General features: G+C 34.6%; 1 protein-coding gene across 4 annotated transcripts; it reads right to left on the bottom strand.

The window, feature by feature from the left end:
- Positions 1–17,101, bottom strand: DEG7 (DegP protease 7). Of its 4 annotated transcripts, XM_085674985.1 has the most exons (25): positions 16,478–17,101; positions 16,320–16,390; positions 15,536–15,670; positions 14,986–15,044; positions 14,863–14,899; positions 14,262–14,387; positions 14,065–14,154; positions 12,616–12,681; positions 12,462–12,518; positions 12,318–12,383; positions 11,432–11,539; positions 10,692–10,772; positions 10,214–10,263; positions 9,692–9,857; positions 7,691–8,203; positions 5,210–5,392; positions 5,008–5,113; positions 4,341–4,511; positions 4,184–4,263; positions 3,386–3,469; positions 2,763–2,990; positions 2,261–2,476; positions 1,960–2,117; positions 960–1,071; positions 1–497 (listed from the first exon to the last, which is right to left on the bottom strand). In XM_085674985.1, exons 1-25 carry the CDS (start codon positions 16,761–16,763, stop codon positions 321–323), a joined length of 3,426 nt encoding a protein of 1,141 aa, XP_085531111.1. In that variant the 5' UTR covers positions 16,764–17,101; the 3' UTR covers positions 1–320. The 4 variants fall into 4 exon arrangements, with proteins under 4 accessions (XP_085531111.1, XP_027942487.2, XP_085531116.1 ...); XM_028086686.2 differs by lacking the exon at positions 3,386–3,469 and having other exon boundaries at positions 16,478–17,100; XM_085674990.1 differs by lacking the exons at positions 15,536–15,670; positions 16,320–16,390; positions 16,478–17,101 and adding an exon at positions 15,263–15,493.

The following is a 17,101-nucleotide window of genomic DNA, read 5'->3' as shown; positions in this document are numbered from 1 at the left end:
TATTCACAAATCAAACGAAAGTTCTATTTGCCCATGATACATTGAAAGTGAAGATTTATCTTTTTTATTATCCAATATCCAATATGATCCACCCAAAGGTTTACACATTCCAAATAATCGCCAGCCAGAATCTAATGCCTCATAAACCCATTAATCATGGCAATGCAACAGAAAATCTCTGCACTAAGAGAATCAAATTTGCAACGAGGCAGCAGCACTGTTAAACCATAATTTTGAACCTGTAAGATGCCTTCCACAAGATTTTTCATGCACCCGCGCAGCTGCATCCCCAGGAACAGGAATGCGTAAGAATTACGTATTCATACAGTACTGCAGTTCAATCCCTTGATTATATTGCGATGCCACATCGCAGAATTTGGATCAAATCTCAATTCCCACGTAGGCCAATAGTGCAAATCTTGCTTCAATGTTAGGACGCGAGGCTTCCCATTCAGGTGAATTGTCCTTACCCGAACAAACTCCCCATGTTCTAGTTCCTGCCAACATTCAATAAATGATCACAAGACATTAATAATTTACGAGAACAGCGATAAAGAGCAGCTTGGCTAGTCCTAGATATAAATGTGCAGCCAAGAAACGTGATTCCATACTGTGAATCAGTACCATTAGATATAGACAAGAGAACAACAACATTCTTCATAAAATATGCAGATTTGCTAGCCGTAAAAAAAAGCATGTATTAGAAACATCACGGGTTTAGAAATTCCATAATTTTTATGTAAATAAGTAATAAAACAACCTTTATTAACTGGGTAAATTCATCATGTATCACTAAACACACACCAGTCATGTTCCGCATGTACACGTGCCATGCATTTTATAGAGTATTCAAGCCACTCTGGACATCACATCAGATTGCATACATCCAAAGCTCAAACAAAGAAAATGGAGGAACAGCATACAAATGCAAGTTGCTTCCATGCATAGTAATTCCATACCTTTGTCACATCAACAAAAGCATCTAGATTTGGAGTTGGTTTTCCATTAATTTCGACTATCCATTGAAGAGCATACAGACCATATCTATGTACAGGACTCCCATGACACCACCTGTGAATTTGAAAAATTTTGTTATAAGCAGATGCTGTAGTCATACGAGTATGCATTGCGAGAGCATACGCAAGTTTACAAATACAAAAAATAGTTAGGAAAAATAAAAAAGGACACAATTACTTCATTTTATATAATAATATATTAGTTTTAATTTTAAATGAAAGAAACAGCATGAGTTCCAAATTACTAGATCGATAAAACAACATGATCATACAGACCACAAAGCTAATCTTCATATTGTCATGAATGCACACTCTCAAGCCTCAATCTGAACAAGTGCGGAGCAAAAGATTTGTCCAATTGAAAGATATAATGCAGATTCAAGGATACAATACAAGTGCTCGGCTATACTTAGGCCGGCACGTTGGTGTACAAAAACTATCATTATCCAAGCTATATGTTGGGTAAATATATCATTATTTTCAGAATTCAGACCATAAACAAGCTATACAGACCAAACCTCATAATCCATATAATGATTGATAATGACAACGGCTATTTGTAAGCATACTCAAAGTGAGCTTGCTCACTAATACACTAGGCATTCATAAAATTTAACATATAATAACACTATAATGGATGTGTTCGGATGAATTTCTTCATAAGGATTTGCAAGAGAAAAATAATGAAATTGACAACCTTACAAGTTCAAATTAGCCTATACATATACTATTTTGTAGACATTCTCTCGTATAACTTCTCAAAACCTTAATTTTATTTTGTGCATAAAGTAATTTTAGCTTATAAAGAAATCAATTTCATTTTCTCCTTTCTTAGAAGTTAGAAGTTATGGAAAAACTTATCAAAACAGACGCCCTGCTATCCATTAATCAGGTCCCTTTTTATACTTAGGCTTGAAAAAATTTGCCGCCAAGAAAATCATACCTTGCCACATATACACCATGACCTTCTTCGGGAAGAAATCCAAGTGCACGAACTGCTGGATGTGGATCTTGTACAATACAGCCACACCAATTAATTGCACGGGCAGTGCCATTTCCATCCCTAACATTTGTTCCCACAAGAAGTTCAACCTCTTGTCCCTTACAAAATACGCACATTAATCAGTAAGGCGTAGTCAATGTGCCACAAACAAAACACAAAAGCTCCATTTAGCAGGCTCCACAAATTCAATCAAAAGAAAAGTATAAATAACTTCAATTAGAGAGCAAATACTGTCGCATACCTGCCGGAAAATAGTCAAGTGAAGCTTCCCATCATTAGCATCTGATTTGTCTAAATCTTGACAAGCATTTTCAATATCACGGAAGCATGTGACTGGTTCTTTATTGATTGCTAAGACCATGTCCCCTTGTTCTAAAAGATTTTCAGCCTTTGATCCAGCCAAACAACCTTTAACACGTAAAACCTGACGTCTCACTGGATCTTTCTTAACAAGTGCCTACAGTAATTGTGACCAAAAACAATTAAGACCAAACCAAGAGAATGGTAACATCAAAGCTGATTGTTTCAACTTTCAATAAGTCAAAGGTAAGGGTTTTTTATAATCATAAACAGAAAGTTCCATGAACAGGTCATTATAAATATATATGACCAAACATTGCATTTTTTAAAACTTCAATTGCTTGAGTGAAGTATAGTATTAAATACAGCATAAAATGGCATGGGCCTTTTGCCAGATATCCTATAGGTAAAAGGAAAAACTATAAAATGAAAGATATCAATACCTGAATCCAATCATCACTTAATCCAAAACTCCGAGCCTTTGAAAGCAATGTTGGATAAAGTTCAACCTCTAAAATTCTCAAAAGTGGCATGGGCCTTTTGACACCATTTATGAGAAGAGGTGGGCCATTTGCGCCAGATACAATCTTATGAAGGACCTGGCTTATTGCATAAATTGGAATACCCCTCACAAATTGATGATCTTCTGAGGTACTGCAGCCAAATTTAAGCTGGAACAGGGAATTTCCACATCCAGAGAAAAAGCATGTCACAATTCAGTTAGGGTTCATCGTATAAATACACCCTCTCCCCTTTAATAAGAAATAAAAATAAAAAGTAATATATCCTGGCTCATCCTTGGCCACGACTCACTAGCCAGTTAGTTGACAAGCTTTTAAATAAAAAGGTAGCAGTAATAATTCGTGAATACTATATTTGAGCGAAATATCTAGCAAAAATTTGTCAAAGTTTCTCCTATATTTGTTTTTCTAATTATAAACGAAGGTGAATAATGCCATATAGATTTCAAGGACCAAATTGCCCACCCCAGGCCTTTCTCTTAATTGATATTAGAATTCTAAATGAAAAGGAAAAATGGCATTTTAGTCTTCTAGGACCAACCCACCCTCAGGTAGCCTTTTGAAGTTTGAGTAAAATTTGTCTTCTCTCGTCTCTTTCCGGTTATCTTCTTTCTTCTCTTGCCCTTCTTCTACGAGGACACAATTGTTTGAAGTCAGGCTTTGTTATATTAAACAAATGAATAGAGAAAAAACCATAGAATATGTACACTGTACAAATCTCTCATCAGGTATTTTACTCACGACAGGACAATATAGACAAGGTCTATTTATAAACTAATATGAAGGTGGAATTGGATTACCTTTGTAGTATCCTACTTATATGGTCCTTCATTAGTACCATTTATAGGTACACTAGTAAGCTCTTGTTATAGTTTGTTTCATGTCCCAACCTTGAAATGGGGAAACTTCATCCCCTACTGAACTTCTATTCTATAGAAGAATAGAAATTAAGGTTTATTGTCATCAACTGTCAAACAACCAACCTTGTTAAAAGTTAATCTTGTAAAAGATTGAAGAGTGGTTCTACCTAAACTTTCTAACGTGCTCTCCTAATGCAAAATGAAAATGTTTAGGTGTGGGCATTGCATACATGTGCCCAAATCTCGAGCATAAATGAAATTAATCTAAACCAAAAAAGCAGCAGAAAGTTCTAACTTCTCACGGTTTAGAAAAAAAGGCACTTATATTCTGTCATGCCAAAGGATGAACTCTCCTGAAAGCATAAATTGCCCAAAGGTTTTTAGTTACATCATTCAATCTGCATTTAGCATTTTTTTCTGATCTTGAACGTAATGAAAAATTTTCAGATCCATCCCAGCAAGATCAGAATATGTTGTATAAACCTGAGTGGAGAAGCTTCCCCATATAGCTTGGACCCTTCCTTGTTCGTCAGCTAGCACACCCGAAAATGTACTTCCAAAATCTGTATTTAAACACATGCAGAGTAAGGCATTTATATGTACAAGTAACATGGTTACAAAAAATCTCATCCAAAGTTACCTGTATCGAGCTCAATTACTTCCATATTGGTTGCTCTGTAGCGAGGAGAATCAGCAGATCCTATGTTTAATGCAGCACAAGGATTGGTAACAACTGATTTCCTAGATGTTGCTTGAAGGCTTCTACTCAACCCCACTAGGTAAACAGAATCTCCCCGACGTAATGCTGGCTCTGAACAAGAAAACGTACAAAAAAATCTTTCAACTATATAGAAATATAAGAGTGAAAATAAATGTGCCACTAAATCTCTCCTTTCTCACATCATCTACATGTAAAAATGTTTACTTCGTACAAAATATTATTTACCTTTAAAATATTCCCTCATCCAGAGTAATTTAAACTATTTTACCAGAAGAAATTAACTTCAACTAGAAAATGTAAAAGTGTCAAGAATAAACTACAAATCTATATAGTGATAAGTTCATACAAAGTTCATCACATCCGCAAATATCATGTTATCCTCACAGTTAAGATAAGTATTCCTCGACAGAAAAGGGTCACAAGAGAAATCTAATTCAGAGTAACAAATCATAAATTCTATAGTAATCTAGTCTTTAATTACAGGCCAATGAGAATGAAACACGGTCTTCATTCTGAAATCTGGATCTGATAAAGATAAAGTCACATTAAAACAGTATAAATTTAGCAATTACATGGATAAACCCACCTGGAAGTAACTCTGCAGCACGAACAACTGAACTACCAACAGGTCCCAATGCAGAGGGATCATATGATATGAGAGCATAATTATGAACGGGATGGAGAAATACAACCTGCAAATAAGAAAGTGTGACAATAAGCTAAAGAAAAACAACTATCTTGTTTATTCATTTATTTTATTAGTGTCCCATTCATTTAGAAAGATTCACCTCTCCTGGAATTTCAACTGGGAAGGCAGCGAAGGATAGCATTACATCAGAGGCAGATATTGCAACTGTATTCTTGTCAACTACAACTAATCCCATATCTTTGGAGTGATATATTATGACACCAGTTCCAAAAAAGTGCTGTGAATGAACACCATCAAGCATACAAGATGGCGGAACATAAACCTGCATGTCCCAAAGGATTTTAGAAAAACATGTTTCACATGATAATGACGTAAAAACCACAGGGAATTCAGTAAATCTGCATTACTACCATGCTACAACATAAAACATTGGTGGCATACAAATACAAGACGTTATATAATGCAGAAAAAAATTGTTACACAAATTGAAATGCTCCAGATTAACAAAAACTAGACACTCGTACATAACAGTACTGAAAATCAAAATGCTTCTTTTAAGAAATAAAAGATCAAGGGACACCAGAAGCCAAATTTCTGTATTTCCATCAATCAAATAAAAGGATTATAAGCAATTTGGACCACATATCAAAGCAATGACTAAGACAATTAGACTGACTGAAAAAAGGGAAACTAGACTCTATAAAGCTCCTGCAAAGGCAGGATCCAAGGAAGAGTCCAATCCATACTGAGGCTACATATGCAGCCTTACCTTGCAAAATGCTAATTCCACAACTTGAAATTGAAACCAAACTGCACCAAGGACCTCATTCACAAATAGACTAACAAGAGAAACAAAATGAACTACAGCAAACCACAATTATAAATACATCATTTTTGTATTACATGGAAATCCTGGCCCAGATATCTATCAGGAAATACACAACAAAAGGTAGTATGTAGTTAAGGAATTAGAAAAGGAAACCATAAAGGAACTTGGGCTATCATAAAACTGCACTCACAGGCTACATACATCCGCCCATTGTCTACTAGCACTGTCCTAAACCATACTCAGAGGAGGAAATAAGATATATATTGAAAAGAGAATTGCACGTTGAAAAATATCTTGCTCGAGAAAGTCCAATATAGTGTTTAAAATCTATTACATTGTCTTACGTGCAGAAACTTGAGATTAGTAATAGAGAAAATATAAAATTGGATACATATTTGCTTACCATACATCTCGAATGAATGCATATAACTTCTCTTAAATGTTTTGCCTTAAAGTGGTCAAAAATAAAAATGGGGAAAACTTGATTTCAAAACATTATAAAAACTTCAAAAGGGAGTTCTTGAATGCTAAAAAATCATGTCAGATTGCTAAATATTTATTTTGTACACATCAGAGAACACATTTTTGAAATTTTTTACGATAGTCAGGGAATATTACAGTCACACCTTTGAAATTTAATAAAATACACTTGATCAATGATAATCCTTCTCTCTTTTGACATTATTAATTTAATCTTCCTTGGTTTATATTGCTGCTTAAGAAATCAAGGGACGTCAATGTTAACAGGATGGGTACACAGTGTTGTTATATAAATGGATGGAAAATTGTTTAGTGTCAAGAAAGGAATTATTTTGTTAAATTTCAGGACGTCAGAGTAATTTGAGCTAATCAAAGTCTCTTAATCTTTTGTACTTTATGATACTGTATTTTTTTAATGTTAACTTTTTAATATAAAACTGTAAATTTCAATGATTTTATTCAAAATATATCCTGTTGTGTTGTCTATAGATCCTTTTAAAATTCGCTGTTTCCTTCTAACATTTCCTATGAAATACTTATACTGGCCTGTACCCGAGTCAGTTAGCTGCCATCAATTTACATGCATAAAGTATGCAGAACAGATTTAAGACACTACTGAATCATCTATGAAACTGATGACTTGAAAATCGTACTACAAAATATCAGCATAGCTGACTACGTAGACCAGGTCAGACATGGGAGATACGTGTAGATCGGTAAGGTAGGATGAAAAACCATATACATCAGTTCTAAACAATTCTAGGATACGTCAAACAAACTATTAAAAACATATACCTAAATATATTATTAAATAGCTGTAAAAACAAATTTAACATAGTTAGAATTATTTTATATTTGCACGAATAAATAACAAATGCCTCTGTCATCTATCCACCCCCTACCCCCAAATTTTTTAAACTTCAATCGTTACAGCTCGAGTTTTCTTGAAAAGTTCAAATAATGTGAATTTCCCTGTTTGCATATATCAGAAACACACATTATGCAACAAATCATGATAGAAACAATTTGAAAGACTTTCTAATCAGTTAAAATAACTTCAAAACATGCCAAAAGAAGAAAAACGAACTGAAATTCATCTCAACACCAAACAAATTGATATATTTCAATACCTTCAAAACGGAACATGAATTGTATAAATTTCATAAAAATAAATGAAATTCATCTTTTAACTATAAAAAAAACAAAATTTGCAAACATTTTGGCACATTTCAAGGAGGACACCATGATATAATTATCCACAGTCTAGTTAACACTAGTAAAAAAATTCTGATAAAAAGTCTACAGTAGTACCTCAAACATCACAAGAGTAGGCTCAATCACACGTTCAGCAACTGATGCATTTGCTCCAGCTGCAGTCGCACCTTGAAAATCCATTAACATGTCATCCTGTGTGACACTTGATTTTTCTAGCTTAGTTTCCCTGGTCCCGTTTTGGGATAAATCAGTAACAACACTTCCATCAGCTGATAAATCTTCCTCCACTCTTCGTTTTTTCACCACACCATCAGATGCATCGTGATGAGATGCACACTCTGAGGGATCTTCACAATTGGTTTCCATGTTAGTGACACCATCAACAAAGTCCTGATTGTTACCTTCACACACATGACCCCCACAAGCATGCTCGCCAGTTGGTGAAATTGGCTGTCTAGACATATTTTCAACATCTTTTGCACCAGATGATAGAAAGGGGGAATCACGCTGAAGAGCTGGCTTAGTAATCCAAAGGCCTGTACTGTTATCACGAGTGTATATCTGGGGAGGTGCATACCATTCATGCCTATCAACTGTGACCAACACAGACTGCATCCCAATAACCATTTATTTAAACAAATCAGCAAAATATATAGCTTTTAAATGATTTCCATGCAAAAAAAAATGCACCAAAGGAATGTAGATAATTATACCACCGCTTCTAATATGAAAATATTATCATGTCAGATCAGAAAGTCAATCCTCTAAAATCTGCACTAAGCATAGTTTTTCAATCCTCAAGGTTTGAGCTCAAGAGTTTGCTCGAGGGACCAAGTCCAGTACCACTCAAACCACAAAAAGTCAAATTTGTTAGGCTTCTCAAATTGAAGAGAAATATTTAACTGAGAAAGATTAAGGCTATGATGTCTCTTTCAAAGATTAAAACAATTTTAGACAAATTTTAATTGAAGTTCTTCATTCCATTGCCAAAATTGATGAGAATAATATTTGGTGTTAAACATTGGGTCGCATCAACTTGAAATCTTTAGATTTTATGCAAGACATGCTGGGAAATTTTTAGGAAGATAGAGTGGGGAGATTTACCTTTTGAGATATATGTTGTCCATATAAGAAATTTGATACCACCTCCAACACAAAGCCTAAAGGCTTAGTGTTTGTAAGTCTTTCTTTTTCTTATATGTCACTCAACTTCCTTATTTTTACTCAATGTGAGACTTTTAGCTCATACTTGAATTCATAACAAGACAAGACTGACAAATCATGTCATGCAATGTTTAAACGATAAGAGGAGTTAAATTAAATGTCTATGATATCATAATGACTGGGGCACGATTTTGATATCAACTCTGAAGTTCATGGAGGTTAAGCATGGCATTTTCATGTCAAATATCAAGGTGTTAAATTTTATAAGATTTGAAGTTACTCAAATTTTAAGTTTAAGATTTTTCTTCCATAACTGTGACAGATTATCTTTTATAATTTGTTTCGGTCTACTAATTTAAATTTCATATAAATCTAATGGTAGGATAGATATTTTAGGAATTTCAAATTGGTTGCAAGCCTGTATATAGGAATTCTCATTTGTGGCTTTTAATGACTGTTTTGCTCTAATTTTCTTATCTCTATTTTCTCTTAAAGTTCAACTATTTCTAGGTTATTTTATAATATACTTCCAACAAAAACACACACCATGTAGGCTATCACTGTAAAACGCTAGATGCTTATCATAACAAATAGTATATACAACCATATAAGCTGACTATCCAAATCTAAGGAAAAAATGTATATTAATTACATGTATAATTAATTACAAGTACATTACACATGCCCTAAATCTTATAGACCAAAGAAAATGCAAGATACTACTAAATAGAAAAGTCATTGTTTTCTTTGAAATATAATAAACACAATCTAATCAATGAGGGATTGTTTTCTACTCATGAATAACTAGGACCAATTTTATTGAAAAATATATAAAGGTTTCAAAATAGCAAACAACTCAATAAATGAAGTAAAAACGGAATTGACAATATACACTAATTTAAAATTATGTTTTGATGGTGAAGTAACCATTACCTTCCTTCGATGACGATCCATGTAACTTATATATTCCAATGGTACTCGAGCACCCCTAGATAGTTTAGAAATAACTGTTATTAGTTCCTCAAGACAAGATATTTCTTCCCCTGCAAATTTCTTAATTATTGCATGGCGAGGAACACCTGCTCTGAAGAGCATATATCTGCAAAACAGAATATTACATTGAATAAAGCATAACTTATATACCAAAATAAAAAAAATAAAAATCATCGGAATCAACTCCACTCAGGATCTTTTATACGAAAACATAAGTAATGCTAGATTTAAGCTTATATGCCAATTTGTCGTGATGAGCAATTTCAAGGAATTTTTAAATAAAACTAGGGATAAAATCAAAAGATGATCAGAAAATTAAAGATTAATATTTTAACTAAAGCTCTATAAATAATTTTGACAAAAACCAATTGATACCGACTACAAATCTCTAATAATTTATCTGGCCAGTAGATTATAAATAGTTATCAAATTAGAAGTTAATGCTTATTTAAGTATACATACCCTGGTTCGGCCACATAAACAAGACCGCAATGGAAACGGAAGTTTCTAGCCTGCATTACAAAGAAGACAAACATAACCTAAATGAGGCAAACAGCTTCAATTGGAAGAATAACCTATTGGGAGATTTATGGCACAACACAATACACTCCGATAACCAAGTTCCAGTAAGCAAAATAGGAAAGAAACCACTAGCCTACATCATATTAAAGGAAAATGGACTAGGTAGAGGAAATGCTAATTTAATATAAAGACAGATACAGCAACACATGGATCGATAGAATGAAGGAAAACTACCAACAGCTACTCGAATAACATCATAAATATAAGAAACAATAAACATTCGATATATTTCTTCATTTAAACAGCAACCACCTGCACCCTCTCAAACCGTAAGTCAAATTGTATTCAACTAAGTTCTCTCTAGACGAGAGTATAAAAAACAATGAACGTTCCAATTTCTGAGTACAGTCCAACTAACCTGCTGATAAGAAAGAGGATGTATTACTGCCCCACTCACTTCTAAGAAAGAATCAGGAGTTATTGAGTGCAAATCTTGCACCTGATATAAAAATTCAATAAAAAAGTTAGCACAATGGTAAGCTATAACTGGTATTTCTACAATCATTATTCGAGATGCTAATAAAATTCTTGAGCCAGCCTCATGTTAGCGACAAAGAAACTACTTTTATGTTTTCATTCGATGCTTTTGTTTCCGTTCAATTCTACTCTGAGTAAATATATCACTGTTTAAAGGGTGGCTGATGTGAAATGCTAGATTGATTCCTCTGAGTTCGTATTTCTTTATTCATAAACCTCAGAAGATAGATGGTGAGGCCATATGTCAGGTTGAACCCAAAAATAAAAATTATCATGCATTTGATTACAAAGCATTAAAAAATCACAATCTGTTTAAATTGAGATCTAGCCAGTGCATTGCGTGCAAACAAAATTGTTAAAGAAGTGTAAGTTTATTATATTTATTTTAAGATCTTCGAAGCCTATGTTTTTGATGAAATTCGAAGGACATGAAGTAAAAGTCTGACTATGCTTTCAATTTATTTACCATTTTATACAGTTAGAGTTTCTTCAGCCCCTCTCTTAGTGGAGGTTGAAAGTAGATCACCACGATGCCCTTCCCAAAGAAAATATAAGCACTTGGGTATGTCAAAAAGTACTAAACTACTAATAAAGTAAATATCCAAGAATGAAAAATCTCACCAACAAAGTTAAACTCTTTGAAGTGCCACCTCTTTCAATTTGTAATTCAATATTCTTGCTTACACTGTCATCAAGTAGAGTCTCCAGTTTCAGGAACTGAGTGATGACCTACAATGAATTTTACAGAGTCAAATTGTTCAAAACAAATTACAAAAAGAGACTCCTATGTCTAACGTCAACCACAAACAGCACACACACAATGAAAGCCCTTTTTTGCAGCCTTTGAGTGCAAGAAAGTACCAATAATAATTCAGAAGACATGGGGAAAAAATATGACAAAACAACTTAAGTTAATACGATTTAGAAGTCAATACTTCAAAATGATTTTTTCAACCAATTGGTATAATTTAAACTTAAGTCAACTTTACAAAACCGGCTTGATTAGGATAGACTTTCAATAGCTTGATATCATCATTTTAAGAAAGTGAAATTTAAGTCTAACTCAACATCACAAAACCAACTTGGTAAGAAGAGGTTTGTACTCTCCAATATACTATAACTATATACTATAATTTGGTTTTATGTCTAGTTGATGTGGGCACTTTAACATTAACAAAAGACATGGAACAATAACAAAGTTATTTTCACAAGCAGCAGTCTCCTTGTCTTTATGCCAATGGTTTGGATGTACAAAGGTACACCTACTTTCACCCAGAATAGTTTCTCCTCGCAACTTTCCTTCAATGTCTGACTTCCATAATCAAGTATGGCCTTTGGTATAACCAATTATCACTCTTATATGAAACATATAACCTAGTGTCTCACCAATGACTATAAACAAACTAGATACACATCAAACATACAACAGAGAAAAAAATAAACACCGAAAATTAATGGGGAGGGTGGAGTAGGGAAGCAAAAAAAATTGTCCTTGATATCAACTTACTTCTCCATTGACACGCACAAGTACATCACCTGGTTCCAAATGTTTGTAACCTGGACCACCTGGCACCTAAAAATGTCAAGGAGTAAAGCCATAAAAATTGAAATGGAGTTTCAACACAAAATATTAGCATTCCAATTTGCTTACCACAGATTCCACAACAAGCATTCCACTTTCACCAGCTGGAGAAGCCTGGCGTACTATCTGCATAATTTAAAACCGGTGTCAATAATTCAGGGCATATTTGAAGGAAGATACTGCTCCATACAGATAACCTAAAGAAATGATAGAATAAAGTAACCTGCTCCGTCTCAGTTTTGAGGCCAAGGCGACGAGTCTCGTCAAACCCTTTATGGAGAAATGTCACCTGCACCAGATTTTACACAAATTGGGTCATATGCAAGGAAAACATCCATTTTCGGAAACAAGAAAAAACAATTTCTCTAAACCATCTCTGATCTCATCAAATATACAAGAACCAAAAAATTAGACAAGCAGATTAAAGATGTAAGGAACTAAAATAACTAGAAATTACAAAATGATAAGTGTGAAACCTCTACAATAAAAGCACATCTGTAATAACAACACAAACAGATAAAAGATGTGAGGATCATGAAATTATTAATTACAACAAGTGTATACAATCATCTCGTGATCTATAACAAGCATTGAAAAAGTAAATTCAAGATGTAAGGAATAAATATTATCTTGAGATTACTGAATGATACAATATTCGTTCGTATCTTCATGCAAACCTACTATCAAAGTTAAAAAAGTTATAACAATGACAAAACGTTAAGCAACAAGAAATCATATGGTAAGAGATTATTAGCATTTTTCAAGTACCTAAAGTCCATAGACACAATAATTGCAGAGTGAAATTAGCAATATGGAAATTTCAGAAAATAAAGTGATAAAGTCTACGAAGGTAAAAACACTGTCAAAACCCAGGGTAAAAAATCAAGGAAGAAATATGAACACAAAATCCTTTAATGATGGAGGAACAAGAATGACAAAACAGAGGGCCATGAATGATTTTAGAGAGGATAAAACATAATATAAACTTGAATGTCCTTGTCGCAGATAAAGCCTAAAGCTATACTTAATAATTTCAAGACTTAAAAAAATGGACTTTAAGCCCGATTCAATGTAAAAAAACTGATTTTCAAGGTGAGATTTACACTCACTTATATATTATAATTTGGTCACATTTCTAATCGATGTGGAATCTTCAACCTACCTTTACGCCAATAACTACGCATCTCATGTGTAAGAATAAAGAGGAGCCAGTTAAGGGATGGCTCAATACACCCAACAAACCTCACTAAGAAGCTTTGATGTCATCCTAGAAAATGAACTCTAAGTTTAACTAATCCTTGCAAAACCAGCTTGTAAGGTGAGATTTATCCCTATTTATACATTATAATTTGATCATTATCTCTAATGGATGTGGGATATCCAACATCAAGTTCCTAAAGAAAGCAACTTTGTTCTTCACACAGCATTTTTATTCTCAAGATAAGTAACAAATGAATGCATGCATACACGACTGGGGCTTTATTGACATTTTTCAAAGCAAAATATTTCAATTTACAAGGAAAAATCTTTGAAAGGAAATTTAATCTAGTCAATATTATTCACTGCAATGTAGCACACAGAACATTCAAGACTCAATACCATGAAATAGTTTAATATTATATCACATGAAAAACTCAAAAACGAAAAAGCCAGCAAACAACAATTGACAGACCTGAAGCGTACCACGAGGTATAGAAACTGCTTGCCATTTATTAACATAAGTTTCACTTCCCTTTTGAACAAACCTTAAGGCCCTCACAACCTGAAATGCAATTGAATTAGTTGGTCCAGGTCCCAACAAGAGGAGCTGAACTTCCCTTGATTATTACAAGAAGTATAAAACAAGTTCAACAAATATAAAAAGCTCACTCGTTCTAGAGGTAGAAAGAAAGCTGATGCACTTGATGACTTGCTCCCAGCATTCAGAGCCACTGCCCTGCCTTGCCAATCTATAACTGGGGAACCACTTGACCCTCCTTTCGTCCCAGAAGCTGCCTGAAATAAAAAAATCAGTAGATATAAGGTTGCAAATAAGGATTCATCAGAAACAAGACAAGAATACCATATATTGTAATGGTAAATTACGTCTACAAAAGACTTCAAAACCACTCCATACAAATCACTCTTTCCATCAAAATAAGTTTCCCAACGGAGGCACAAACGATCCCCTTGAGGTTAATTTTCCTTTCCTACCACTTTTAGTAATAAATAAATCCTGCTTTCAGTTCTACATTTTCGTTCTTTGAGCAATTAAAAAAAAAACTGAAAAAAGAAAACTAGCATGCCATTGGATATATTATAAGACACCTGAACACTTGAAATGAAATTTGGGAAGCAACAAGAAAGGTACTAAAATTTGAAGGAAATTAAACGATACAAAAATTTGAAGGAAAAAGGAAATAACATATAAACAAACTCACAATTTAGAATTTTAATATAAATGGTATAAACAATATTTCTTCCCACTTACTTGAATATAGAACGTGTTGAAGTCGTTATACCCATCCCTGCATAAAATAATAGTTCCATTATCTAAATTCAACCTGTCCACATAAATAGCCCAAAAAAAAGTTACAGACACTCTACAACATACTTCTTATAATGAGGAGCATCCCTATCCAAACGAGCAAGAGTACCAGCCAAAATGGAAACCTGAAAGCAAAAGCAAAAATAATTATAGAAAGTTTATGGGAAGAAAAGGATCGAAGCTAATACTGGAACACACCATTCCTTTACATTAATACAAAACAAGTGCCAATTGTGAACAGGCTTAAACACGAAAGACCGCCAAAAGTTGATAAATAGCTTGATTTTAGAAACCAAAGGCCTTTCAGAAGGAAACAAATGGATGTAGCTGGGCCAAGACATACGTTGAAAACTGGCTGATCTTGATTAGAAACCAAAAGAAAAAAAATCTCAGCATATATCATTATGCTTTGACCAACAATGTTCTATTGAGTTGGTCAGCTTCCAAGAAAAGCACCACTTGCTAGCCATATGACGTGTATTGTAACAAGCATGGAAATCATGTAGCTTTGCCCTACAAGAGTCAATTGAAAAAACAGAAAAATGCAAGACAAAGTGCAGGGATGGAGGGGTGCGGGAGGGAAATAAGTGGATTTGAGGTAAATTTTAGGTAATACCTTTTCGCCACTATCATTACCAACGACTCTGATTTCAAGTCCAACACAGGCAGCTTCAGGAGCAAGAGGTATCTCTTCATAGTTTAAAAATTGTATAGCCCCGGGATCATAACGAAAGAACCCAAAATCATGTACCTACATATGCGTATATTTTAGTTCGTTGCATCAACAAGCATAGAGAGAGTGATTATAAATTAATTATAGGACAGAACTAATTATTCAAAAAAATACACAGACACGCACATAGAAGAACTCTGAGGACTACAATAATAATCTATAAAATTTAAACAAATGAACAAAGTAATACTGTTTAAAAAACGAACTTTATAACACATACTCCCAGAAGAAAAAAAATGCTGACAATAAAACACGACAGAAATGGAAATCAGTTCGCCGCTTCACAATTTAAACACGAAAAGAGATCAATTAAACCATAACAGTAAAGGTGTCTTGAGTTGATAAAACAATCTTCCTTTCAACAGTAATAATATCTTGATCCTCCTCAAGCAGGTAATAACAATATGAACATATGAACGTGTTTTTGCATTATAAAGACTTATTGAAAACCTATAGCGATAATGATTTTGAACGTGGGTAACAGTAACACACGATTCCCATGTCTTCATAGTCCACAGTGAACAGAAGTTTATACAAAGCAGAGTGCATGTATAAATGACTAAAAATAATAACAGAACGAAAGACAGGATTCAGCTAGATCACCAGTTTATAAACTGTTGACCACATCACATTGAGAAATATCAAAACCGAAACAGAAATCACTAACCGGATCTCTGTAAATCGGATGCACTGGAACCTCTTCGCGGTTCAGAAACATGGCTTCGGCAACCACAGGACCTACGGATTCGAAATAGAGAGATCGTCAACGCGAACAGAATTCAACAAAAAGAACAAAAAGCAAGAGCGGCGAGGTTAACTAACTACCTGGCTTGACCACGTGGCGATTAGTTAGAATGATGCCGCGGCTCTTGTCCACGATGAAGCCGGTGGCGTAGCCGGCGGCGGCGGACTCGGTGTCGAAGGAGCGAGTGGCGGTGGTGCGGAGGACGACGACTGCGGGGACAACTCTGTTAAGCGCTTTCCGCCAGTCCTCGGCGGTAGCGATGTTTTCCTGAAATGGCGGATCAATTTCCATGCACAAGTCATCGGTCTTGACGACGGCGCCGGAATCCAAACCCTCCGACCCTAACCTCTCTTCTTGATCTCCCATTTCAGCGATCAATAATTAATGGTCGCTCCTCTTCTACTGATACAATAGGGATGTTTGTTCACAATGAGCTGAGTGTGTTGTGTGTGCGTGCGTGTAAGTGATGAGTTAGGGTTGGGCACTCGCGATTAAGAAAGTGTCTAATAGTCCACGCCAATGACTACACACTGAAGTGAGGTCTGCGCGTCGCCACGGAATTCGATGCGTACGTGTTTCGGGAAGAAGGCCCCCGCTCAGAACATGGCCAATGAAAAACCGAACCCTCAATTATGAATCAATCATACTCACAAATCAATCAATTGTTTTCCTTAGTTTCCTCTTTTCTTGCCTGTCTTGTTTCA

This window comes from Vigna unguiculata, chromosome 1, assembly GCF_037176805.1.
Source record: "Vigna unguiculata cultivar grain cowpea cultivar isolate G323 ecotype 2 chromosome 1, ASM3717680v1, whole genome shotgun sequence".
In the NCBI taxonomy this organism is placed as follows: Eukaryota; Viridiplantae; Streptophyta; class Magnoliopsida; order Fabales; family Fabaceae; genus Vigna; species Vigna unguiculata.
Note: the sequence above shows the minus strand (reverse complement) of the source record. Positions and strands in the feature narration are given on the sequence as shown.

What these genes read in the sequence shown, in the direction of transcription:
- DEG7 (XM_085674985.1), bottom strand. Translation starts at nt 16,763, where the DNA reads ATGGGAGATCAAGAAGAGAGGTTAGGGTCGGAGGGTTTGGATTCCGGC. An exon ending in ATCCGATTTACAGAGATCCG is followed by an intron (nt 15,671 to 16,319) that starts GTTAGTGATTTC and finishes ACGCATATGTAG; the next exon opens with GTACATGATTTTGGGTTCTT. An exon ending in CTTTTGTTGATGTGACAAAG is followed by an intron (nt 498 to 959) that starts GTATGGAATTAC and finishes GAATGTTGGCAG; the next exon opens with GAACTAGAACATGGGGAGTT.